Source organism: Corylus avellana, chromosome ca2 (assembly GCF_901000735.1).
Source record: "Corylus avellana chromosome ca2, CavTom2PMs-1.0".
NCBI classification, from domain to species: Eukaryota; Viridiplantae; Streptophyta; class Magnoliopsida; order Fagales; family Betulaceae; genus Corylus; species Corylus avellana.
The window spans coordinates 23,054,556-23,082,214 of record NC_081542.1 but is presented as its reverse complement, the minus strand read 5'-3'; the positions used below and the strand labels follow the sequence as shown (position 1 = coordinate 23,082,214).

Genomic DNA, 27,659 nt, shown 5'->3' with positions numbered 1-27,659 from the left:
TCGCTAAACCTTGTTTTTTTTGTGGTGTTTATTAATTAGAAAAACAAATTCGGCATGGTTGGTGGCAATATTATGCTGGCATTACTGAGAATCAAGATTAACTCGATAAAGATCCTGGGCAAATGTAGAAGAAGATCCAACCCGTGTCGCTCCTGATGAATGTATAAGGCTCTCTTCTCCACTTGAGTTCATTGGTACTGGTTGGAGTTGTTCAAACTGCTCTCTTAAGGCACTAAACCTCAATTCATTGCTATATATACTTGGATCCATGGTAATTTCATCAACAATGGTTTGGCCTTCGAGCATGCTTACTACTGCAGACATGGTGGGTCTAAGTGCTGGCGATGGATTAGTGCATAAGAGAGCAACTTTGATCATTCTAATAGCTTCCTCCTTGTTTAACTTGGAACCCAACTGTGGATCCACCAGCTCCATTAGATTACCCTTTTGTTGTAGAACAAGTGCCTATAATAAGCATAGAAAAGAGAATGGAAATGAAATGTACCAAATCAACATAAGAGAACAATGTAGCCAAATGTACATAGTACAAAAAGTATACATCATGTACCTGAACTCATGCCATGTTTCAAATTCAAATATTAAAAGGGAAGATCAATCTTACCCAATCTAGCAAGCATACACAATTCTCATTTGGGCGATATTTCATGTTGCTCTTCCCAGCAACAATTTCCAATGCAACAACTCCAAAACTATATACATCTGCTTTATAGGTTAAATAACCCCATAATGCATATTCTGGCGCCATGTATCCTCTGCAAATGAAGATTATATTATGACTTCGATCACTAGTACGAATTATTAGAATAAAGATCACTTGTATTAAGCTTTGATCTTTGATATTCAACAAAGATAAGCATCAAGATACTTTGGTAACAAATCATAATTCATTTGCAATATTCAGCATGCGATTATGCACTCAAAAAGGCTACTAGGGTTGTGGTAATTTCATTCTGTTACAGAAAACTTTTGTCAGCAGGGAAGAAGAACATGTCATTACCTTTGCACATTGCAAGTACAGAACTGATGCAGTCATGTAACTTTAGCCCCACAATTTATTTCACCATTAGATTCCACAAGATCTCAATAATTTCATTTTTCCTTTTGGATATATTGGTTTTTGAGAGACTTACCAAAAAAATAATTGGTTTTTTAGAGTGAAGGATGATAGAATAATTGAGCACAAATTTATCTGTATTGTTTATTTCTTAATTTGAGAATAATTGATAGAAAAAGGTAGCTCACATTGTTCCAGCGACTCGCGTGCTGATATGGGTGTTTTCCTCTTCATCAAGCTTAGCCAGACCAAAGTCAGAAATCTTTGGGGCAAGGTCCCTATCCAATAGCACATTGGTAGTTTTGATGTCTCTATGAACAATTCTTAGTGCTGATTCCTCGTGCATGAATGCCAAACCTCTTGCTATGCCAACACATATTTTCTGCCTTGAAGGCCAATCCAAGTTTAAGTGGTATTCCTCTGGACCTACATATTTTGTAGTTTGTCCAATGGAGAACTCATCAACTTAGTTCTTAATATAGGGCATTCTCAGTTTTAAGTTTGTAAGCATTCTATTGTCAACATAAAATACTAAAGTGAAAACCTCAGGCTTACCAAACAGAGCACGTGCCAGGCTATTGTTTTCCATGTATTCATATACCAAGAATAGTTGATTTCCTTCAACACAACATCCATACAATCTAACAAGATTTGGGTGTTGTAAAGCAGATATCATTCCAATTTCATTCACAAATTCACGATTTCCTTGTTTTGATGTAGAAGAAAGTTTCTTAACTGCAATTATAGTACCATCTAACAGTATACCCTGCATAATAAATAGAAAAATATACCCTTCATAATCCAATGAGATGCCTTTAGGTATCATGGATAAGTAAGAAAAAAAAATAGATATCCTAAAATTGAAGGAAGATGACGATGTAGGATACCTTGTATACAGATCCAAAACCACCTTCCCCAATCTTCTTTGCAGCATCAAAGTTGTTAGTGGCTGCTTTGATTTGCCTGTAGGTGAAAAAACCAGTTTGCAGATCTAAACCTCTTAGCTCTGTCAAAAGAATGAAAAGGTGAGGCTAAGATGTTAGATTACATCTTATTAATGATATAATTTTTTTTTAATTAGTATTTTTGTGTCTATTGACTACTTAGAAGATGTCATATAGCATGTGACCAAAAAAATGAAGTGATAAAGTACCATACTACAGTTGGTCGGCCACATAAACCCCAAGTTTCTACAAGATTTAGGGTTTCATTTTGTTTCTCAATCACAGGTGTATTGGGAATCGAAAAAACAAAAATTAAACAGAGGTTGATGCAGAATAGCTACAGCAATAAAGAGTTCTTAATACCCTACAGTTATGTTATATTATTGTCTTCTAATTTTTCCTGTTGTTTTTTATCGTTCTTGTAATAAATGATACAAGTGTAGAGCAAAAGGCACACGAGAATTCCAGTTGCAATAGGAGATCCAAGTTGCATGAGAAGTTCAGCTGCAAGGATGTGGCTTTATATGATAAGATCATTTAGATGACATTTAAAAAAGAGAGTTAATTGAAATCCATAATCTTTTATCCTCTATGTAATTCCGCCCGTCAGCAATCTAGCAACAGTATAATTGCTTTGATGGTGTTGGGAATTGGGCCAGCCACTAACGACCAGCCCGCTACCACTATAGCTGATTGGAGCCCACTATCTAGCTCTGCCTCCAGTACCCTAAAGCCGATCGGGGATCACACTTCAATCCAATCGCTCAAATCCTGATCGCTAAAGCAATTAATATGTCAGCACAATATTCGGGATTTGATCTTGCTTCCAGCAAAAACGTGGGAGCTTGTCGCCAGCTCATAGCGCTCGAAAGTGAAAGCAATCTTTATGTTGTACCTTAGAGCTATTCTTTAGAGTGAAAATTAACTTGGGCATTATTCCTCGTCGGCTCGACAAGTTCTTTTTCCTAACTTTTTTCTATTTTGAAAGAGCTTTCACGTCACCAACCGGAAACTGCCCCTACGCATGGTGTATCTTAAAATGCTGATTTTTCATCAAGGGAAAAATGTTAAATAATATAACACGCAGCTGCAACGTTGTTTCAACTTTGTGAATAGTTTGGAGAAGATATAAATTATCCTATCTAATTTCAACATCAAAATGAACACCTGCTGATTACCTTTTTCCCTTGATATCCTGCCTCCTATGTAGCTTTTCCACCAAAGAGTGCCTAGAACTATAAAAATGAGCACTAGCGCTGATACTACAGCTCCAACAACAATGAATATCTTCTTGTCATCATTAGGGGGAACAATGAATGTCTTCATGTCTTCATTAGGTGGACTGAAATCTGCATAAGAGAAAAATAGTTATGAAATTTCATTATAAATAAGTTGCATTCTGAAACAGAAATGCTAGAGTTACAATCATTTTCACAAACAGAATTGCACAAGCAGACGTGGCCACGTTGGTTTGCTTTTTATATTCTTTCTTTTCTCATTCTTTTGTTTTCTTCTTCCTTCTCTTTCTCTATTCTCACCTGCTCCCATTTGTCCATTTGCAGAGAGCGACGGAGAGTGTGAGACGATGAGAGAGAGACTCGAGGGTTCACACTAACTCAAAAATCAAACCCAAAAAAATTCAACACCGAAACCTCAAGACCCATTTGGTTAGGATTAAGAAAATTGACACAAAAATCCTCCACAATTGAGACCTAGAATCAAATGCTCACAAGAATCCATGGCTACCAAAATCAACACAAGAAAACCCAACTATAACCAAGAATTAAAAACAAAAGGGAACAATTTATACTCCCCATTTTTCTGAAACTTTTCTCTCTCTAGCTCTCTGTCCCTCTGTCTTTGCTCATTTTCTTCCTCCTGAAACTCTCAGCCCAGCTCTCTCTCTTCCCATCCTCACGCCATCTCTGTTTTCGCTCAAATCCCACTATTTCCCTGCATAATGGAAAGAGCAGAATGAGGGGTCCCTAGAATTGCCAAGCAGACAACATCCTCTTGTTCAAGCCGGATGAAGCAATTCTCAACTGGGAAATTCCACACAGCTCCATCTGCAAAATGAAGTGCAAATTCAGGCAGCTCCATCTTCTCAATGTTAGGGATGGCCACACCCTTTACTCAATGGTTGTGCAAACTCCACAAGATAATAATGGAATGATAAATGCAAGAGATCAACACACAGTATTTACGTGGTTCGGCAGTGGGCCTACATCCACGGAAGTAACTCCAATCAATCCACTATAAACAACTTGTTACAGTGGTGTTTACTCCAGTTATGCAAAACTTGAGTTAATACAGGAGTAAAACAATACAGAGAGAAACAACCTCTGTTGAAACTAATATACACTCTCAGTGGTGTATTAAGACACTGTTTTCTTAACTCTCTCTCTGGAGTATAACTGAGGCTCTCTTGACTTCTCTTCTTGTGTGTGTTGTTCTTGATCTTCCTCAAGCATCTTCAAGCATGTTTGAAGCATAAGACCCCTTGGCTATTTATAGCCAAAGTTAGAAGCATCTAGAAGATGATCTTAGCCCCCAAGTTAGAATCTTCTAGATGAAAGAACTTGGCCTCCAAGGTAGAACCTTCTAGATGATGAAGACAAATTGAGAACCTTCTAGATGAATAGAGAATCATCTAGATACATCTTGAAGAGAACCTTCTAGATGGATGGAGAACCATCTAGATAAATCTTTGAAGAGAATCCTTCTGGATGGATGGAGAACCATCTAGAATAATCTTCTTAAAGAACCTTCTAGATGGATGGAGAACCATCTAGATAAATCTTTGTATGACTTGCTCCATTTTGTTTGATCAAAATCTTATCTTAAGTAGGGAAAGATCTTGTCGGCAGCCAACAAATCTCCCCCTCCCTACTTAGAGGAGCAAGCCACGGCTAACTTCACTCACAGGAAGTTTAAACCGGCTAACTGGGAACATAGCTCATGCTTCCCAGTCAGAACCACCTTAGTCAACATATCAGAGGGATTCTTTTCTGTATGGATCTTTTCAAGCTTCATTTGCTTCTCGTCTATCGCCTCACGTAGCCAATGATACCTCACATCAATATGCTTCGTCCTTGAGCATAAATTGGAAGTACCCTTCAGATATCTTAAGATCCATTTCATAGCTTCCCAATAGTCTTTGCCCAGATTTGGGAGAAATCTATTGATAGTACCTACAGCATGTGCAATGTCTGGTCATGTGCACACCATGGCATACATAAGACTCCCAACAACTAAGGAGTAAGGAATGACCTCCATTGCTTTCTTCTGTGCAAAGCTTTTATCTACTAACCGTGCTTTGTGCTTTGCTAGCTTTCCACTGCTATCCCTCTTCAGCTTGAACACCCACTTGTTCTTCAATGCTTTTCTACCTTTAGGAAGTTCTACCAACTTATAGGTATCATTTTTCTGCAGAGAATTCATTTCTTCTTGCATGGCTTTTTCCCAGCAGATTTTATCCTTATGAGATTGTACTTCTTGGAAACTCTCTGGCTCCCCCTCTCTAGTAAGCAGAATATATTATGAAGTAGGATATTTGGATGACGGTCTATGCTCTCTAGTAGATCTTCTAACCTGAGATCTTGAATCTTCTTGATCATGAGGATGCTCCCCCTGCTCAGTATCCTCATCATTATCAAGCAACTCCGGCTCATCACTGGGAGTCAATTCTGGTGCAGCATCATGCAGAACTTCCTCGTTTGGAGTATGCTGAGAAGGACTGGAAGATAAATCAACTATATCTTCAATCGTAGCTTTAGACTTCTCAGGTTTATTTGCATCACCATAGAATTGGTCTTCATAGAAAACCACATCTCGACTTTTGACAATCTTCCTCTTGATTGGATCCCATAGCCTGAATCCAAATTCTTCATTTCCATAACCCAGAAAAATACAAGGAAGTGCCTTGTCATCAAGCTTCAACTTGTTCTCCTTTGGAACATGTGCAAAAGCCTTGCACCCAAATACCTTCAAATGAGAATATGAGACATCTCTTTCGCTCCATACTCTCTCCGGTATGTCGAAACCCAAAGGAACTAAAGGTGAACGGTTGATTAAATAGCAGGCCGTCAGAGTGGCCTCTCCCCAAAATGACTTGTGTAATCCAGCCATTTTGAGCTTGCATCTAACTCTTTCTACAATGGTGCGGTTCATCCTCTCCACAATACCATTGTGTTGTGGGGTGCCTGGCACAGTCTTTTCATGCCTTATTCCATGCTCTGAACAAAAGTTTCTGAATTTCTTCACAGTTTATTCTCCTCTGTTGTCAGTACGGAGACACTTTAACTGCTTTCCAGTCTCTCTTTCAACCATGGCATGGAATTGTTGAAAGATATCAAAGACTTGATATTTTGTCTTTAATAGATAGACCCACACTTTCCTTGATGCATCATCAATGAATGTGACAAAATATCTATTGCCACCCAAGGTTGGAACTTCGACAGGTCCACAAACATCTGAGTAGACCCTCTCCATAATAGTAGATTTCTTTTGTGAAGACGTTGCAAAAGAAACTCTATGTTGTTTCCCGAATAAACAATGTTCACATGGATTAAGAGCTTTACCTTTGTCAACAGGAATGAGCGACTTCTTTGCCAAAATCTGCAGCCCTTTCTCACTCATGTGACCCAGCCTTTTGTGCCATAAATTTGGAGATGAACTATCTTCCACAGCGAACAGCTCATCACGACACACCTTCATATGTGTCTTGTATAATGAACAACAAGACTTGCCTTTAGCCACCACCAAAGATCCCTTGGTGAGCTTCCAAACTCCTTTGCCAAAGTAACTTTCATACCCTTCTTTATCAAGGATATTCCCAGATATGAGATTGAGACGCAGGTCGGGAATATGTCGAACATCCTTCAAAATCAATGTACACCCGACATTGGTTTGAACACGGATGTTACCAACCCCAACTATCTTCGAGTTGCTAGTGTTACCCATTCTCACCATACCAAAGTCTCCTGCTTTGTATGATGTGAAGATCTCCTTGTTAGGAGTAGCATGGTAAGAGGCAGCGGTGTCTACAACCCACTCCTCATCATTACCCGCAACATGCAAACAATCCCCAGCGCCATAAGATAGAACTACCACATCTTGCCCCGAGCAAGTGGCAGTTGTATTCTTTTCATCATCTTTCCTTTGGCTGAAGTCAGCTTGGTTTTGTTCTCGCTTCCAAGCATAGCAATTTCTCTTCATATGACCCTCCTTGCCGCAATGATAACATTTTCTTCTTTCAATGGACCTCCCTCTTGACTTTGACCTTCCTTTGGATTTATCACGACTCTTGAAACCTCTGTTTTTGCTTCTGCCCCTGTTCTCTGTGACAAGAGCTTGTGCACTGTCTGTCCCAGCAGCCTGTCTTCTGGTTTCTTCATTGAACATGCTGCTTGTAACTTGCTCCATGGTCATCTTGCCATCGGGAGTTGAGTTACTCAAGGACACCACCAAGGTTTCCCAGCTATCTGGTAGAGAGCTCAAGAGCATCAAAGCTTGTAGCTCCTCATCAAGAGTCATCTTCATAGTGTTCAGTTGATTTACGATACTTTGAAAATCATTCAGATGGTTGGAAACTGAAGCACCCTCCTTAAACTTCAAGTTAACAAGTTGTCGAATCAAGAAGGCTTTGTTTACGGCTGTCTTTCGCTCGTATCTTGCTGTCAGCTTCTTCCATAATTCACAAGCATTGGTTTCATCGGAAATATGATGGTAGACTTTGTCATCCACCCATTGCCGAATGAGACCAACTACTTGTAAATTTAATTTCTTCCACTCTGCATCTGAAGTCTCCTTTGGCTTGGCTGTGTCACCTTCAATTGGAGCATACATATCTTTATAGTAAAGTATGTCCAACATCTTGCCTTTCCAAAGCAGCCAATTGCTACCATTTAGGCTTATCATTCTGCTGCTTGTACCGTCCATTAAAATTGCACAACAATCTTCAAATGAAAGACGTCGGTGAATAGTACCGTATTACCGTCAACCTGGCTCTGATACCACTTGTTAGGGATGGCCACACCCTTGACTCAATGGTTGTGCAAACTCCACAAAATAATAATGGAATGATAAATGCAAGAGATCAACACACAGTATTTACGTGGTTCGGCAGTGGGCCTACATCCACGGAAGTAACTCCAATCAATCCACTATAAACAACTTGTTACAGTGGTGTTTACTCAAGTTATGCAAAACTTGAGTTAATACAGGAGTAAAACAATACAGAGAGAAACAACCTCTGTTGAAACTAATATACACTCTCAGTGGTGTATTAAGACACTCTTTTCTTAACTCTCTCTCTGGAGTATAACTGAGGCTCTCTTGACTTCTCTTCTTGTGTGTGTTGTTCTTGATCTTCCTCAAGCATCTTCAAGCATGTTTGAAGCATAAGACCCCTTGGCTATTTATAGCCAAAGTTAGAAGCATCTAGAAGATGATCTTAGCCCCCAAGTTAGAATCTTCTAGATGAAAGAACTTGGCCTCCAAGGTAGAACCTTCTAGATGATGAAGACAAATTGAGAACCTTCTAGATGAATAGAGAATCATCTAGATACATCTTGAAGAGAACCTTCTAGATGGATGGAGAACCATCTAGATAAATCTTTGAAGAGAACCTTCTAGATGGATGGAGAACCATCTAGAATAATCTTTGTAAAAAACCTTCTAGATGGATGGAGAACCATCTAGATAAATCTTTGTATGACTTGCTCCATTTTGTTTAATCAAAATCTTATCTTAAGTAGGGAAAAACCTTGTCGGCAGCCAACAAATCTCCCCCTCCCTACTTAGAGGAGCAAGCCATGACTAACTTCACTCACAGGAAGTTTAAACCGGCTAACTGGGAACATAACTCATGCTTCCTAGTCAAAACCACTTTAGTCAACATATCAGAGGGATTTTTTTCTGTATGGATCTTCTCAAGCTTCATTTGCTTCTTGTCTATCGCCTCACATAGCCAATGATACCTCACATCAATATGCTTCGTCCTTGAGCATAACTTGGAAGTACCTTTCAGATATCTTAAGATCTATTTCATAGCTTCCCAATAGTCTTTGCCCAGATTTGGGAAAAATCTGCTGATAGTACCTACAGCATGTGCAATGTTTGGTCATGTGCACACCATGGCATACAAAGACTCCCAACAACTAAGGAGTAAGAAATGACCTCCATTGCTTTCTTCTGTGCAAAGCTTTTATCTACTAGCCGTGCTTTGTGCTTTGCTAGCTTTCCACTGCTATCCCTCTTTAGCTTGAACACCCACTTGTTCTTTAATGCTTTTCTGCCTTTAGGAAGTTCTACCAACTCATAGGTATCATTTTTCTGCAGGGAATTCATCTCTTCTTGCATGGCTTTTACCCAGTAGATTTTATCCTTATGAGATTGTACTTCTTGGAAACTCTCTGGCTCCCCCTCTTCAGTAAGCAAAATATATTCTGAAGTAGGATATTTGGATGACGGTCTATGCTCTCTCGTAGATCTTCTAACCTGAGATCTTGAATCTTCCTGATCATGAGGATGCTCCCCCTGCTCAGTATCTTCATCATTATCAAGCAACTCTGGCTCATCACTGGAGTCAATTCTGGTGTAGCATCATGCAGAACTTCCTCGTCTGGAGTATGCTGAGAAGGACTGTAAGATAAATCAACTATATCTTCAATCGCAGCTTTAGACTTCTCAGGTTTATCTGCATCACCATAGAATTGGTCTTCATAGAAGACCACATCTCGACTTCTGACAATCTTCCTCTTGATCGGATCCCATAGCCTGAATCCAAATTCTTCATTTCCGTAACCCAGAAAAATACAGGGAAGTGCCTTGTCATCAAGCTTCAACCTGTTCTCCTTTGGAACATGTGCAAAAGCCTTGCACCCAAATACCTTCAGATGAGAATATGAGACATCTCTTCCACTCCATACTCTCTCCGGTATGTCGAAACCCAAAGGAACTGAAGGTGAACGATTGATTAAATAGCAGGCCGTCAGAGTGGCCTCTCCCCAAAATGACTTGTCTAATCCAACCATTTTGAGCATGCATCTAACTCTTTCTACAATGGTGCGGTTCATCCTCTCAACCCCAGAAACATTGTAGCAAGGCTCCAGAATAGGAAAATCTGTCACCACAGAGTAGCCTTGAACCTTTTTCACAAACGCCTCTTTTCTGGTATGTCAAGCACCTCTCCTCTGACAACCACTACCCGTTCGTCTCTCCCTCAGTCCCAAAATTTTCTCTCTTCTCTCCTTGCGTCTCTCTCTCATCGTCTCACACTCAACGTCACTCTCTGCAAATTCTCACAAAGGCAAGTGGGAGCAGGTGAGGAAAGAGAGAGAAAGAGAAGGAAGAAGAAAACGGAAGAATGAGAAAAGAAAGAATAAAAAAAAAACAAATCAACGTAGCCACGTCTGCTTGTGCAATTCTGTTTGTGAAAATGGTTGTAACTCTAGCATTTCTCATTCTGAAATACAAGTAGTACCATACAGATATGCATAGGTGGACCAATCCAAAACAAGATACAAGATATAAACAAAGGGTTCAAACATGCAAATTATCAGAGTAAGGGTATAAAGAAGATTATGAAAGTTTTGATTCCTACCATCTAGTTGCAGTTTAATCTTGTTTTGGGTAGTACTTTTTACAGCATATAATCATGGGTTCCACCTCAACTATATCGTGCTATGCTTTTATTGTTCAACATTGTAATAAGTATGGCAGAAGTTGCATAGTAAAAAGATACTCATACTCCAAGAAATGGTTACCAGATTTAACAGAGATAGCTGAGATGAGAGGACCATATGTTCCTCTATGTGGGACACTTGTTGTCCCTTTCCCAGCCCAATGAAAGCGGATTCGTAAATCTTTATTGCTCACAATTGCTTTAAATTCCCGATCAACTGCCTTATCAACCCCTTGTGCAGCATTTTTAATATCAAAATCCTTCAGCACCAATTTTTCCTGTAACAAATAAAATCAATAAAATTGTGTTCCATGTATAAAGCGAAACAAATATGACATCATACCTGGATATAAACATCAAATATCCGTCTTCCAAGACTATAAAAAGATCTGTTGTCTCTGATTACTATCTCTGCAAAGTATAATTTCACAGTATAGTTTCCATTTGCCAAGCAACGTGCATAATATGTTAGACAAAGTGGAGAGAGCCGTGCACTCGTGAATAATCCAGAGTTATTCATTTTTAGTATTGACACATTATTTGTTGTGTATCGATCAGGGGTTTCGTCGACGTCCCAAAACCTTCCACTACTACTGAATCCCCAAGCAGAGTTAGGAACAAATTTTGCTGGACCTGCTTGGTATAGATCCTCTTCGTACTCTATGTTTCCAACGGTGATTGCATTTCCACCACAATTTATATGCAATGAGTATTGATCTACCAAGAAACAAAAATAGCAGCCTTTTAATGAAATAAGATATAAGGAAACATTATAGAGTAAAAAGGAAATTATGTATTATAGCTTGTGGTTTTTTGTGTAGGAAACCATTTGTAATTGTTGGATGTAAAGAACTGAGTTTCAGCTTTTTTGCTAGTGTATTTGGGTGCCTTGTTTGTGTTGGAATGAAAAATTTATATATATATATATATTAACTTTCTCTTCTCTCATTTACTCAGTTGCCAATAACAATATGAAACATCTTAACCATATTTTTCTTTCATTTATGAAAGAAAAATATCAAAAAAAGCTTTGAAGAAGGTAATATAATTACCTTTCGTGCATGGATAGGTCTTCAAGCACTCGCCGCCAAGTGTTCTTAATTAGCGTTGTATAAGAAAGAAGTTTGAACTTAGCAAAAGTATTAGAATGAAAAAGGAAAATGCTTCATCAAAATATATATATATATATATATATATATAATTGAAAATATAATAAAAAATAAAAACAGAAAAACAGAAAATCATTTGGTTCTTCTTATAAGTTTACAAGTTAGAAGCTTACAAGTTGTCCTGTCCAGAGAAGCTATCAAACAAATTCCTGATGAAATGAGAAACTCATGTAAACTTAAATTTTGAAAGACTAAAAGCTTGTGAAGAGGGTCAGTATGCAAACCACAAGTAAACTTAAATTAACATTAAAAAGGATAAGAAAAGTTCTTACAAGTAGGTTTGGTTACAAGTAGGTGGCGCAGCCCATTTGTAAGAAAAGTCATTGTAAGAAAGATCTATTTGGCTGCACAAAAACGTATTTTCATTAATAACTCATTACAAGTCCATGAGAAAAGAAAAAGTATATTTGAAAAGGTTTTGATAAACTAAAGATAATTGTAAAAGGAATTCATTTGAATATTCCAGAAACACCTAGACAGATAACATCTGACCCTATAGTATGACTAACCACGTCTAACTTGTACTCTAAATCAGCAGTTTAACCTATCAACTCAAGCTAAGACCACCAAAATTAATTCTCAACACGGAGTTTCCAAATAACAGAGATCTAACATAACAACGGAAAGAAGAAATTTCCCTCCACTCCTTTTCACTGGAGTCACATGATGCAAGAAGCAAATCTATGCTCGTAGCAAAATCGGTGGAATTCATCCTTACAATATGATTGAAGGAGATCTCCCACTGATCATAAGAGATTCATGAGATGAATCAATGTCCAAAGTGATGTATATTTGAACATTATGATGTCTGTAAAGATTATCTATCTGCAGAAACATTAAAAATTACGAAAAAAGAAACATGTCATGCAAATTTCAAATAGAGTTCAAGATGAATTATATACACATAATTATTTCGCTGTCTGATCCAGTCTGGGATAGGCCCATTGAACGAGTTGTTTGTAAGAAACCTGTTCAAATAGGAACATAATCACGCTCTGGTTAAACACTTATTTATATCGTTACCAAATTAATGAGACATATTCGAATGTAAAATATACTTATATATAATAGCTGATTCCTTAAGAGAGTTGACTAAAATTGGGACAAGTGGCATATTTAAAAATGAATCAGGTCTTTAACATGGGTACATATATTTAAAATTGAATTGGGTCTTCTCTATACAATGTATATAATAACAGAAAACCTCAGAAAGGAAATATAGGGTGCCTAAAATCTAGACATGTGACATTTTAGGAGTGTTAAAATTGGAATGGTAAAATTGTGACAAGTGAAACTGTTATTTCGTGGTTTCATGTTACTTTAATTAATTCCATTCACCAAGGATTAAAACATATATACATGACATATTAGCTTGAGAATAAATTAAAATTTCTTGTTTATCAGCAGTAGGATAAGCTATGCATATGTGTAAATACTGTTTATGTGCATAGTCATTGAAAAAATGTGAGAATTGAAAGATGAATGGTTAAGCTCGAAGCAAAAGGGGCCTTCTTAAGCCCAACGACAATAATAAGCATTAACACTAAAGAAAAATTGTTAAATAGTGCCCCAAAATAATAATTTTAACTTCCCAATAAACAAAATTTAGTATTTTAAATGGTTTAGAGTGACTAAAATTGTTAGATAAGCCAAAACTTTTCGGCAGTTTCATACTTAGGTGCATATACGTTCAATACCTATTCACTAATGATGGTTAATAAAAAGTAGGTTGAAAAAGAATCAAAATTTAATATTTAAAATGGTTTTACAGCATTCTCAATTAACTCTGATCTATTCTTTAGCTAAAGTTTGGCTAAAAAACTTATTTTTCTAGTTTAATTAGCAGCTATGCAAAAGTACCAAATAATAAACTCTCTAAATTTTACTCTATTTTATTTAAATATAGATTTTTATTCTATTTTCATTCATTTTTTATTCTCAAAAGCACCTCACAAAGTTAAGTAATTCTAAAAGTTATTCTTATGTTCCTCTTATGTCACTCTAAGAATGGATTCGGCTCCTCTCCAATCCATTTTAGACTGGATAAGAGCCATTTAAGGGTCAGGATCTCTTTAAAGAGATCCAATGACCACAATAAGGCCACGTGTTCTACTTTAAAAAAGTTATTAAAATATTATTTAACGTTTTTTAAATAAATAAAAACTAAAATAATAAAAAAATATAATAATAATAATTTTTTTTTGTTTTTCTAGCCTTTGGGGTGGCCGGACCACCCCCACAACTCCTGCTCGTCTCTCTCCTCCCCCACTGGTCCGAAAACCCTCTCATCCACTCCCTCCTCCCTTCCCTCCTCTCCACTCTCCACCGCCTCTCATCCCTCTTCGACCTCTACTTCCTCTCCGACTTCTCCGGTGGCAAGTTCCACATGCAAAGCGACCTTGACATGGCCTGTGACGTCTCACATCGCCTGGGTATGGAGATGAGGATGTGCTTAAATGTATACTACACCCTGAATGACAACAATGCGTTTTAAAGCCGTGATAATCATGATACCATCAAAACTCCGCAGTTAAGCGTGCCTCTGCTGAAATAGTACTAGGATGGATGACCTCCTGGGAAGTCTAGTTTGGGGAAGCCAAAAGCGGACAATATTGTGTGTCATTGAGGTTTTCAAGAACAAAGCAACCAATCAAAACAAATATCCAATCATTCCACCATCCCCAATCATAACAAATCAACCTAATATCCAAACCGAACAAGAAACCCAATTAGAAAATCCAACCCTTTTATAAAACCCAGTAGCAATCCCAATCACCCCCATCCAATCGGCAGTCAATGCCATTCAAAACCCGCTCATGTTCGCTTCCTGCAAGAGATCAAACAATTAAAAAGGGGGAAGAAAGTAATGATTTGTGGTGGGGGAAGATTTGGGACTGCTGGGTCTTGAATTGGAAGTGGAATTGCTGAACCATCGGTCAGAGGAATTGAGAGTTCCTTGGAATCTTGAATGCTTGGTTTTTAGTTAAAGAGGCTTTAGAGGCTTGAAGGTGAAAAACCCAGCTGCGAATATGTGAGTCCTTTGCTTTCTTGACTTGAGAATTGAGATGGAGCAAAGATGAAGTTGCTGATGAGATGGAGCGAAGACCGACGGTCTGGGGGCGGCTTCATGTCCCAATGTGGTGGTCGGCCACCCCCTGTGCTCTTTTAATGCTTTAAAATTTGTTTTAAACATTTTATTATTTTATTTATTTTTAAGTAAAATAATAAATTATTATTTTTATAATGGGACATTTGTTTGATGGCCTTAGGATCTCTGAAGAGATCCTAGCCATCAACCGGAGATGATCCTAGGTGCTAGTATTTTTGTTAGCTTAATTCGGTTCCAAAATGCAGAGGCTACTTTTCACGGGCTCAAACATTGATATAGAATGTGGATTCATGTGTCATGAATGTCCCTGCAAAGTTTCTGCTTAATCAGACCACAAACACCCATCGATCGAAGCTGTTGATCAAGGACCAACGGAATTTCCAGATTGTTGATGATTGCTGATTTTCACCCTCTGCAGACCCTATTTGGATAGGCCTTCCCCCTCTCCCGACAGCAGCTCTAGAAACTCAATTTCTACTCTGCAAGGCCATGTCCAGACAGCCCATTAACATGTCCAGACACCCCGTACTTATTGTGCCTAAAAACGTGTTTTTAGTGGGCCCAAGTCTAGGATTTATGTACTGATATATATATATATATATATATATATCCTTATAGACTTGGAGATGTACCAATTTTCACCCCAAAGAGTTCGTGAGAGGCTATGCTTAGAGAGAATTATTGTGAGTCTATTTGTTCCTCTTAGAAGTTCTTTGTTAGTTGATTGTGAGCGTAATTGAGAAGCTTATCGGAAGGATCCGGTAAAATAGAATCATGTTGAAGAAGATTGTGAGTAAGAATACGAGTTGGAGGCTTGTCGATCTTACAGAGTCAAGGTCTTACATCGGTTTGTAAGTGTTCCTAGTGTCTGTAATCTCTAGATAATCTTTTGATAGTGATTTCCTGGGTTTGGCTACGCCGAAAATGTTTTACTTTTAGAATGATTTCTAACAGGTTTCCTTTTCATCACCAAAATCTTTGTATTTGATTTTTGTATTTTGGTGATTGCTTGCATGTTCTTTAATATCTGTTAATTCCGCATAAATTGTGATATTTACCTGTTAAGCGTTTTTCAATTAGTATCAAAGCAGGTTCACTCCATGAAGAGTTAAATTCCTAAGTGTATCTTTGTTTCTTGTTTAAGATGTCTCAAACCCTTAACATTGTGCCTAATTTTAATGGATCAAATTATGGCTATTGAAAGTCACATATGGGATTTTTCTTAAAATCAATAGACGTTTGGTCTGTCATTGAATCTGGATTTAACGCTCTAGATAAGCCTACAGCTGAATGGTCTAATGTTGAAAAACAAACTCGTGTGGCGAATAATAAAGCTATGAATGCTCTATGCTTGGCAATTTCACAAACTGAGTTCTCTAAAATTTCAAATTATGATAATGCCAAAGATGCATAGGAGATTCTTGAAACTACTTATGAAGGAACTAATCTTGTTAAAGCTTTAAAACTTCAAATGTTGGTTTCTCAATTTGAGGAAATTAAAATGTTAAGAGGATGAGACGTTTAATGATTTCTTTGGTAAACTTAGTGAAATTAGAAATTCCATGATAAATCTAGGAAAGAAAGTTTCTAACACTAAGATAATTAGAAAGGTTATGAGATCGCTTCCTGAAAGATTCAGAATCATGGTAACTTCTATTGAGTCATGCACTGATCTTAATACCATGAAGATAGAAAAGTTAGTTTGTGCTATTTAGACTTATGAGTTTTCTTTGCCTTAACCTAAGAAAAATAACAATCTTGCTCTTAGAACTCTTAAGAAAAACTCTGATGAGTTATCTAATGAGGAATCACCAGATGATGAAGAATTTGTATTTATAGCTAGAAGGTATTTTAAGAATGAACATAAAATTTTCAAGAGATTCGGAAAACAAAAAGAGAGTACTCAAGCTAGAAATGAAAGTGACCCCATGGTCCAAAGTGTTATGAGTGTTCTGGCTATGGTCATGTGCGCAAGGATTGTGCTAACCTCAAGAATAATAAGTCAAAAGATCAAAAAGCCTTCAATATTACCTTGAGTGACACTGATGAAGAAGAAATTCCTAATTATATAGCATTTGTTGCATCTTATGCTGTAAGTTATCTGGGTCTTGAGCTGAAACTGGAGAAAAGCGTGCAGAGGGGTTCGTTTGTGCGTGTTAAAAAGAAAAAGCATCCAAAGGTGGAAAAATCAACGAAGGTAGAATTTGAAAGACGTGCCAGTTACGCTCAACTGTAATTCCAATCCTTTCTCTCTATAACTTGCCAATCAATCCCAGGTATTGATTTACAGGAAGAAGTAATGAAAGATGTGGCCCTGCATGCAATCCAGGTGTCCATCCTTGCTCTTCACTTGAATCGGTTTCCTTCGCAGTCTACACTCTGATCGCTTCCATTACAGCACTACGGATCCAAAAACAAATTATGAAGGGCTCCGAAGAAGAAGAAAGATGAAATGGGTTAAGGGGTAAAACGGACTTTTCAATAAATTTTCTTCACACGCACGGCACGTGCAAAGGAATACGTTAAGATTTCATAGAAAATTTTAACAAAAATGGCAAATTGAAAGAAAATAAAAATTGAATACATCAGAAGTGTGAGATTTTGAACAATAAGAAGTGTCTGTAAAATACGCGAAAGTTCGTAGAGTAAGTGAAGTTTTCATTTTTTTTTTTTTTACTTCTTTCTTCTGTTTTTCCGTTTAGCCCCATTCCCAAAAAAAAAAAAAAAAAAAGAAAAGAAAACTTTTAAAGAACTTTGCAATTCTTTATGTATTTTCTGTATATAGAAGTTGATGTACGTATGAATGTAATAGATGAAAGGGATAGAGCGATGCGAATGGCAGTGAGATTGAATTGGACTAATCCAAAGGTGATTGTATTGAGTCTTCGAGACACTCAACAAGTCTCCAAAGCTTCCAGCTATTTTCGTAAAGAACTACAGAAAGCCCAACAGCTAACAACCCACTTCAAACAGATACAGTTTATTTTTAACAACTCAACAGACAAAACCCACTTATTAACAGCCCAAAACAAGGCCCTTTTGTTGCTCCATTCTAATTCGCAGCCTTCCTCGACTTGTCTTCTAAACTGCACCGTTTTATATAGCTGTCAAGCATTATAGAGAATGCTTGCTAGCTATCTCTTCTAACTGCCCGTAGCCATACACGTGTCCCCTATGCAAGATATTCCACAGCTCCTCTGCACGCAAACTTCACTTTCCCCAAGTCACCTCTAAATCCCTAGCCACACACCTTCCACCCTTCTTCTTCCACTGCCATTTTTCTTCTAGGTTTAATCTCAGATTAAACCCTAAAACACCTGACAAGCTGCTGTCACTGTGCTGGTGGTGGTGTGAAAGTGGTTGACTATGGATTGCAGTGCCGTGTTCGAGTGGTGCATGCATTGGCTATTACTTATGGATTTTGAAGTGCAGTGGGCTGCATTCTGAACTGTTATGTTGCAATCTGAACATGGGTTGTTTGGAGAAGAAAGGGGATGTTTGGCTGCGCGTTTAAAGTGGATCTAGATTTTAGTTTCATCCCCTCCGTTTCAAGGATAGCCATATTCTGGTTTGGAATGTTGGAAATGTTTGTACAAGTCTCCTATTTATCAGAGAAGGAAAATATTAAACTATCTAAAAGAAATTAAGGAATAAATGCAAAATTGATTCATGCGGTTGGTCTAATTTACAAATCACTCTATGTAGTTTAAAAAATAATTTATAGGTCCCTAGGGTAAGCTGAAATAATATTTTACTTCCTGAACTCATTTTTCGTTAAATGACTTAACAGAAACTGTTACATTGTCACATCACACCCAATAAAAATAAGACATGTGTTATTTTTTATTTATGCTTTTAAAAAATGACAAATAAGCTTTACCATGTCATTTTGAGGCTCAAACACACACTTCACGTCAAATTAAATAAACTTAATTCTTCTATATCCCCTGTAACACCGACGTCTTCATCTTCCCTAACAATTCTTGATGTCGTCTTCATCTTCCGATGGGTGTGATCTTCGATTTGTGAGTTACTTTGAGATTTTCGGGCATCTGCGTTTTTTGGATTAGTGCATTTTTAGACAGTCTTTCTATGAAAATTTGGATTTATTTTTTGGCATTGAAGCATCTTCAAAAATTGTTTCTGGGCATCTAAAACAATCTATTCCTCTTTCTCTATTTGTGTCCTTTTTTTGGGGGAAGATGAAGACAACGGCGTCAAGAATTGGTGGAGAAAATGAAGACGACAACATAAAGATGAAGATGAATACGATAGCAAGAATCGTAAGGGAAGATGAAGAGGAGGGTGGCACAAGGGATATAGAGGGATTAGATGTATTTAATTTGATGTGGAGTGTGTGTTGGAGCTTCAAAATGACATGGAAAAGCTAATTTGTCATTTTTTAAAAGCATTAAAAAAAAAAAAAAAAAAACTGTCTTATTTTTATTGGGTGTGATGTGGCAATGTAACGGTTTCCGTTAAGTCATTTAACGAAAAATGAGTTCCATGAGTAAAATTCCTACCCTAAGGACTTATAAATTATTTTTAAACTACAGTGAGTGATTTGTAAATTAAGTTAACCACATAGACCAATTTTGCATTTATTCCATAAATTAATAAACTATTTTGGCCCTAACAATGGTAGCTTGTCATTGGTCATTGGCTCCTCTAATCAGACAGTAGCCTCTGATTGGTTCCCTTTATCCGCTACTCTCATTGGTTCCCTTTATTCGGCAGATGCTTCCCATTGGTTCTCGGTGGTTGCAGGGTCAGTTCTGCCTATGCTTTGCGACTGTCAGACCCTGGTTTGACAGTATTCCGTGCTGACAAAAGTTGTGGCTTTCCTGGCTCTGACATGACCGCCCATCTCTGTTGCGGCTTTAACATCACAATTCATCTGACAATGCCGCCCATCTGATATTGCGACCCTGACATTCCCGCCCAATATTGACCATTATTCCTTATCCACCGGTAGATTATGTCAGGCGTTAGAATATGATTCCCAGTCAATATGCCCAAGGGACAAGTTGTCCTGGATCAAAGGAAACTTGTCCTGGATCAATAGTTGTTACGCCCGGGGGACAAGAGATCCCGATTGAGGGAGAAATTGAACCCGGGTCAGGTGCCCGAGTGGACTGTCCTACATCAGTGTATTGTTGTAATTCTTGTGGGCCTTAAGAGTTTTTGCGGGTGTCCTTGGATGTGTATGTTTGTTTTTTTGGTGTTCCTTGTGTACTATTCTTGTATGCTTAAGGGTGCGTGTTACGTGAATACGTAACGGGGATAAATTATAGATTCTGAGGGAACCTAGACCTTTTAGATTTTGAGGAAACCTAAAAAACCCTTTTCAAACTCAAGGTTTTGAATTAATTTTCTGATCTTTTCATTAATGAGCTTGATGTCTTTATATAGACAATTACTATGCATAATAAAATAAAAGACTAATAAAAATAAACTACGGATAATATTTATCCCTAATATTTAAATTATACTAACTACTCTAATGATAATACTTATCTATAATATTTAAATGCGAATCTCTAATCTAATGTTATCTATAAAGATAACATATTATCTTAAGGTATTTTAATCATAAAATACCTCTATTATTAAATTCCTAATATTGCATTCCCCTTAAGGAGACCTTGTCCTCAAGGTCTAGAAATTCTTTTCTTCCTTCGTTACTCGTTTCAGGCGTTCCCTTGGTGGCCGTTCAAGAGGTGGGATCAATTCTTTATCATAAAGCGTCCAAATTTGCACAAGCCCACTCACTTGTCGCTGCACAAGCCCACTCACTTGCCGCTGCCAATGAACATTGGACTGCCTGTTGTTCTGTGATACAGGATAGCGACGAGGCACTTGCAATGGAGCATGGGGTGGACATGGTTGCCTTGTTTTGGCTACGTACAATGATGATCATTCCTTCATTTCATCTTGTTTTACAATTGACCGTGCAATGTAATGACATTGCGATGAGTCTTGCGATTTGACAATGTTGTTGATGGTTTTTGTTGGTTGGGCCTGTATAGGTACGACATCACAAGGTGGAGAGACTTCAACGGGGTGAAATGGATCTTGCGGATTGAAAAGGTTGTTGACGTCTTTGGGCACCATTTGTGACTTCTGAAAAATGGAACTCATCATTGTTATGAGCATAACAATTGTCGCATTTGGCAGTCAATGCATACAATTTGGCATTATTTGCTTTCATCGTCTCAATATTTTCTTCCATCTTCTTCATCCAGCCTTCACACATAGTTACCAAGTTATCAAGCAGCTACTCAAGCCGGTCCAAGCTTGGATTTGCCATTGAGCAAGATCGCGTCTCTGATACCAAATGTTACGTGAAAACATAATGGGGATAGATTATAGGTTCTGAGCGAACCTAGACCTTAGATTCAAAGGAAACCTAGACATTTTAGATTTTGAGTAAACCTAAAAAACCCTTTTCAAACTCAAGGTTTTGAATTAATTTTCTGATCTTTTCATTAATGAGCTTGATGTCTTTATATAGACAATTACAATACATAATAAAATAAAAGACTAATTAAAATAAACTACGGATAATATTTATCCCTAATATTTAAATTATACTAACTACTCTAATGATAATACTTATCTATAATATTTAAATGTGAATCTCTAATCTAATGTTATCTATAAAGATAACATATTATCTTAAGGTATTTTAATCATAAAATACCTCTATTATTAAATTCCTAACAGTGCGTCACTCTTTTAATAAAATCATTCGTATATATACTCTCTCTCTTTCTTTCTTTTTTTCTTTTTCAATATTATTATATATACTTTTTACTATTATTTTCTTCAACGTTTTCAAAAAGGAAAAAATTGAAATTAAATTATAATAAAAAACTAACATGCTAATGTATATAATGTATGCATATAATATACATGTGTATACAGTAACCATAAGCAATATAATTAGTGAAATTCCTTATATCTTCACCAATAGACATCGGAGAAAAGCTAAATCATTATTATTTGTGTGCTTTAAGCTGCTTTTTAATTGTTTATTGGAGCTTCTCTGCAATAGAGCTAGATTAGGGTTTTGATTCGACACTTACATGCGTTGTAACCTGAATAGACCTCCAAAGTTTGGAACATTTCCTACGAATCCGTTGAAGCTGAGATCTCTGCATTCATGGATATAACGATAAAGGGGTTATAATAGAAGAAAAGAAGGATTATAAAATGAGACATAAATGTCCAGATTTTAAAGCATAGAGTCAAGAAACATAATATACAGGGAGAAAAAAATTGAAAGAGAGACTTGAATGTCTATTTAACCGTGGATATATGTAGCTTAGAACACATTCCATAGACAGCCTAACTAGAGTGCGCATTGTTCAAAGGTATCTTACGGCAGCTGCCACAATGGGCAAAGGAGTAGGAGGGGGTGGATCATGGCTGCCATTCCTACAATGAGTATGGGTTTACAACCTTAGATAGCTGCTTCCTAAAAGGTGTAGGCTGTAAAGATTAGAAGGAATCATCACTGTTATTCAAAGGCTAAAGAATGAAAGCAGATAAATTAATTATTACATATTCATAAGATGAATGGTGTTTCCAATTCCTTTTTTCAAACTAATATTACTCCAAAAACTACACCTCAGTTTGATGGTTTCAGCAGATAATCTTAATTCTAGAAATAGTTATCGCACTATTAGCTTTAAGAATAGAGTACCATGTAAACCCAAAGTCCATAAATTTTTTAATATGCCAATATCTACTTGTACTACCCAAAAACAAAACGGAAAAAAGAAAACTTCACACTTCTGTATGTATACACAGTATAATGTTCTTAATGAAACAAAAAAAGAGAGGGAAACCGAAAGGAAAGAAGAACTACAGAATTTGTAGTTTTGTCATTTCAGATATATATGGGGGGATTGATCCAGAGAGATTGCAGCTCCTCAGCATCCTGCAATATCAACCGCCATCATCTAAGCAAAATTGCTCTAAGTTCGTATCATTTGAAGTAAAAGAATCACTCACAATCTTGTCATGCTTGTCATGTTGCTTAAGTTTGGAAATTCAGAACCATCACCAAGTAAGTCACTAATCCTTCTGCAATAAATAGCATTATTAATAACTGTTAGGGTCTTAAGCAAGACATCTTGTTAATTTGCGTATCACATGAAGATATGAGAGAGATTATGCAACCCAAGAGTACTTCCAAGGCCAAACTTACAACTCGGTTAAACTACTCAGGACCGAAATGCTAGAGGGGATGGGCCCCTCAAGGCCACTAGCTTGAATCTGTCTGTTAAAAACACAATTCTAACAGGTTAGATTACACCTGAATATTCTACTAGAAAAGATTTTAACATTATAGGAATTTTATTTTAAAAAAAATAAAATAAAAAATAGAACACATACAATTTCTGAAGTTGTTTCCAACTTTGAAAAAAGTCGGGTATTTTTCCAGTGAAGTTGTTGCTGCTAATCCTACTGCATATAGCACATTGGAAACAAGACTGAATAACATAGAAAGCTGAAGCTTTCAATTACATATATAAAATTGCTTAAGTATAGAAATGGGCTCCAACCACTTACAGTTCCGTTAATTTAGATAGATTAGTGAGAGCTATCGGCAACTCTCCAGTGAGATTGTTAGCACTAAGAATACTGCAGTCATCAAATGGGAAGTTCATAATAGCTCAAATTAGTGATTAAGAAAAGAATCATCAAATCTGATTTGAAAATGAATAGAAGGATTGAAAACGAAACACTGACAGATACTCCAGGTTAACCAAATTCCCCAGCTCAAGGGGAACACTTCCAGAAAACAGATTGCCCTCTAAGCTCCTGAAAATATAGTCTTCATCAATATTAAAGCTCAGCTAAAGCAAATCAAACTATGTTGCATTCTACTAGATTAAGAAAGGGTGAGCAAGAAAGATACAATACGGGCATACATGTATATCAGAGTGGTAATGTTTCCCAGGTAACTTGGGATTGGTCCTGATAACTTGTTTGCAGGAATTACCCTGCAGTGAATCAGGTTAACGCAATAAGAAAGAGCATTCAGCGGCTAACATAAGACATGAATTCAGCGCCAACTTACAGGTATTCCAACTTTGTAGAAGCCCATTCTGGTGGTATTGTACCAGTGAGGTAGTTTCGATTGAGGTCACTACAAGCAAGAGGAAAGTGGGCTGTTAGATTAGAACTTAGAGCTTAAAATCAATTTTCAGGAACAAATTGTTGGTGACTTTCTTACATTTTCTTTAGGTAGGGTAGCTTCACCAGGGAAGGAGGAACCACACCATCAAGATCCTGCCCTTTAAGGAACCTGTAACACGAATAATTATAGGTAAAAGATTATTCACACTTCCATTAGAACCCTTTAATGCATAATATATTCTGTTTATTATGAATGGAAAAATCCAATATAAGTCAAATTTAATTACTTCTATTTATTAAAAAAAAAATTAAGTACTTTTCACTTACATAAAAGAAAATTGAAGTGCGTTTCTGCTTTCCAATATAAGTCAAATTTAAGTACTTTTCACTTGCATAAGAGAAAATTGAAGTACTTTTCTGCTTTTTGTTGAATAAAAACTTGATCTGCATCTTCACAATTTCAATAAAAGGGAAACGAAGGGTACGTACAGTTGAGCCACGTTACATACACGAACACCAGCAGCGATTGAGCAATTGCATATTAGAGAATTGTCGTACAAAGGCCTCAAATCCGATTTGGGTGTTGCCCAGCTCGACTCATTAACGCATGGGTCTACACTGGAATTCCAATCTTTCTTCCCCACTTGTGTAGCTATTTCACCAAGGGCGTCCACTACATGCATTATACCCCAACCTCATCAATTTTTGTTTTTTTTTTTTCTTCTTCCAAGTGCCTTTTGACTGGTTTGCAAGGAATATATTTGTAGCTCGAAATTGTAAATTACGTACATCCTGGGTTAGTGCCCACTATTAATGTTTCCACGTGAGAAGCACGTATATATATATATATATATATATATATATATACTAATTAACTATTAAATTTGTGAATTTTTATAAACCTCATAAATATAATAGTTGATTTATTAAATTTGTAAGAGTACATGTGTTAAATATGGAAAATTTATTGACACCTAGCATTTTGGTCAATATTTTCTCCATATTTGGCACATCTTATCTTATAAATTAACAATTAAATCTGTGAATTTATGTGGACCACACATAAATCAATGGTGAACCATATAAATCTAATGATTGATTTATTAAATTTGTAAAAAAATATGAACAAAATATAAATAACTTATTGACTCATAACATTTCTCTTTCCTGCCCTATAAGACTTTTCGATGTGGTAATAGTTATGGATAATGTTAAATGATAAGACAACAACAATCGAATTCCTAATAGAAGTAAAAAGATGAGAGGAGGGGAGAAAAATATTTTGGGCTAAAATAATTGATAGAAAAGCTATGAGGAAGTTCAAAGTCCTACCCAATGTTTAGGAAAATTGTTTAAGATTATATATATATATATATAAACAAAAAAGAAAAAAACAAAACAAAAAAGCAATAAAAAACAGTTGCTGTGAGTAGTGCTCTTACACGCATTTTAACGGCCGTTCTCTCCAAAAAACCGATGTACAAAATCAAATGTCCAAAGAAAAGAATTCATAAGGCCTAATTTGAGAAAGTTTTTAAATAGACAACAATAAAATAACACCCAAATCAACAAGTAGTATTTATCCCCCATTTGTCCTCACAATCCTAGAGTTCCTTTAACTAACAATTCAAACAACAGACCATATTATCATCAAGCATAATGATTCAATAGCCTTAAGATAATTGTTATATAGGGTTGAATCAAACTATAGTTCAACTGAATTTAAGAAAATGGGTACAATTTTTAATTTTTTACTGTCTAAACTCCTCCCCTATTCCTTTTTTTAATTAAAGAAAAAACAAAGAGATTTTATTTATAATGGCTAAAGATAAGTAGGTGTGACATTTATTGGAACTCCTCTAGAGTCTAGAGGAAGAAGTTGTGCTTGACTTGCCACTTGCTTACCAATTTGCCATGCAACCATCGAAGTGCCGGCATATTAGAGAAGGGCATGCAAGCTTTCTTGGGTTATAGAAAACAAGTGCTTTGCCGGAAATATTATTAGTCAATATTTTTTTTATACCTGACTTATTTCATACTATAAATTAATTATTAAATTTATAAATTTATGTGAAATTCTCATAATTAAGTCGATAGATGACTCTATAAATTTAATACTTTAATTATTTAATTAGTAATAAAATATGAAAAACTTATCTCTCCTTCCGAGAAGAACACACGGAGAACGATGCAGTACGGTATAACTTCTGCGTGTAGTTCTCCCTTTGTCGGTAAGCATGTGGATGTGATGGTCCGTTGACGTAAGTCAAGTTCTATCCTTAGCTGACCAGATGTTACTCTAAACTATTAAGATAATGGGTTTTCCAATTACCGACAAATACTCCCATGTTTCTAAGAATTCACGATTAAATAGCCTTAAATTAGTAGTTAAATGATTAATTTTATTTTTTATTTTTTTATAAATTCACATTTTTAGAATAAATAATAATATAATATGATATTTTTGACTTTACATATGAATCCCACCTATTAAAATTAAGTTTAAACCTACACGTAAAAAAAAAATTAAAATATTAATTAAATTTAGCTTAAACTTTTAGGTTCAAACATGGGCTTGGAGATAAATTTGTAGATAATTTTATTAACACATAAGAGTTTTTAAACAGATTACAATAAAAAAACAAAACAAGCAGAGAACACCCAAATTTGAAACGAACTTCAATTTTAAAATAATGATCAAAATTCATCCTAAATAATTACAATTCCAATTCTTATTAAATAAAATTTTAATCTACCACAATTTATAATCCTAATTATACATATTTCCTTTCTTCAGCTAATTCATTTGGCTGAGGCTTTAATGTTTAAATTTCCTTTTCCACCAACATGAAATGATTCGGGCCAAGTGTTTTTTGGCTCCTAAAAACTTTCCTGGATTCTACTTGGAGTTGGAGAAAAATTTATAAGCTTCGTGCAAAAAGTTCTACTTGGAGTTGAGAAATATGAATAATGGGTACTTATCTATATATAATATAATACTAAAGGGCTAAAGCTTGCAAAAAAGATGCAAAGCTGTCTAAAAGCATATTGCAAATATGAAAATAGGGAGAAATTCTTTGTACTTCTTTGTGTTATTCATCAAAAAAGAAAAATGAAAGAAAGAAAGGAAATGATCAAAAACTTTACACACACCCACCTTCATTATCAGGAGTAGGGCCTAGACGGCCAGCTTGTGTTTCGATGCAAATAAGCAAGACGAGTAAAATAAAGCAAACAGAAGGAAGAAATCTTGCCATCATCTCCTCGATCTACTACTGATCATAAGGCTATTCGACGAGCTCTTCTTGCAAAGCTGTATAGAAAATGTCGTATCTATATATCATTACTCAGGTATTGAATGTTCAAGGGAGAAGCTTCACACTTATGAGGTAGGGACACCTGCTTTTAGTATGTCCCTAAAGCTTCGCATCATTGTTGACTTAAGTACGACTACTATTTGGGTGGCGTAGGGCCTTAATTTATTATTATTTTTTTTTAATAATTTTTTTTTCTATTCAATAATGGG

General features: G+C 36.3%; 1 protein-coding gene across 1 annotated transcript; it reads right to left on the bottom strand.

Moving 5' to 3' along the window:
- Nucleotides 1–27,457, bottom strand: LOC132168619 (probable LRR receptor-like serine/threonine-protein kinase At1g07650). Its single transcript, XM_059579611.1, has 24 exons — nucleotides 27,291–27,457; nucleotides 24,623–24,806; nucleotides 24,231–24,302; nucleotides 24,075–24,143; nucleotides 23,926–23,997; nucleotides 23,744–23,815; nucleotides 23,564–23,635; nucleotides 23,387–23,458; nucleotides 23,199–23,270; nucleotides 23,003–23,074; nucleotides 22,857–22,928; nucleotides 22,072–22,140; nucleotides 12,777–12,842; nucleotides 12,147–12,218; nucleotides 11,988–12,023; nucleotides 11,758–11,801; nucleotides 11,049–11,422; nucleotides 10,788–10,983; nucleotides 3,198–3,368; nucleotides 1,963–2,081; nucleotides 1,631–1,841; nucleotides 1,264–1,501; nucleotides 623–773; nucleotides 1–465 (listed from the first exon to the last, which is right to left on the bottom strand). Exons 1-24 carry the CDS (start codon nucleotides 27,391–27,393, stop codon nucleotides 82–84), a joined length of 3,063 nt encoding a protein of 1,020 aa, XP_059435594.1. The 5' UTR covers nucleotides 27,394–27,457; the 3' UTR covers nucleotides 1–81.
- Between the last annotated feature and the right edge of the window lie 202 nt (nucleotides 27,458–27,659).

Bases quoted from the DNA above. Each gene is read 5' to 3' on its own strand.
- LOC132168619 (XM_059579611.1), bottom strand. From the start codon at position 27,393: ATGATGGCAAGATTTCTTCCTTCTGTTTGCTTTATTTTACTCGTCTTG. The intron at 23,075-23,198 runs GTAAGTTTGGCC...TATTTATTGCAG, and splicing joins CTGAGTAGTTTAACCGAGTT to AAGGATTAGTGACTTACTTG. The intron at 22,141-22,856 runs GTAGTTCTTCTT...CCATGAATGCAG, and splicing joins ATGACAAAACTACAAATTCT to AGATCTCAGCTTCAACGGAT.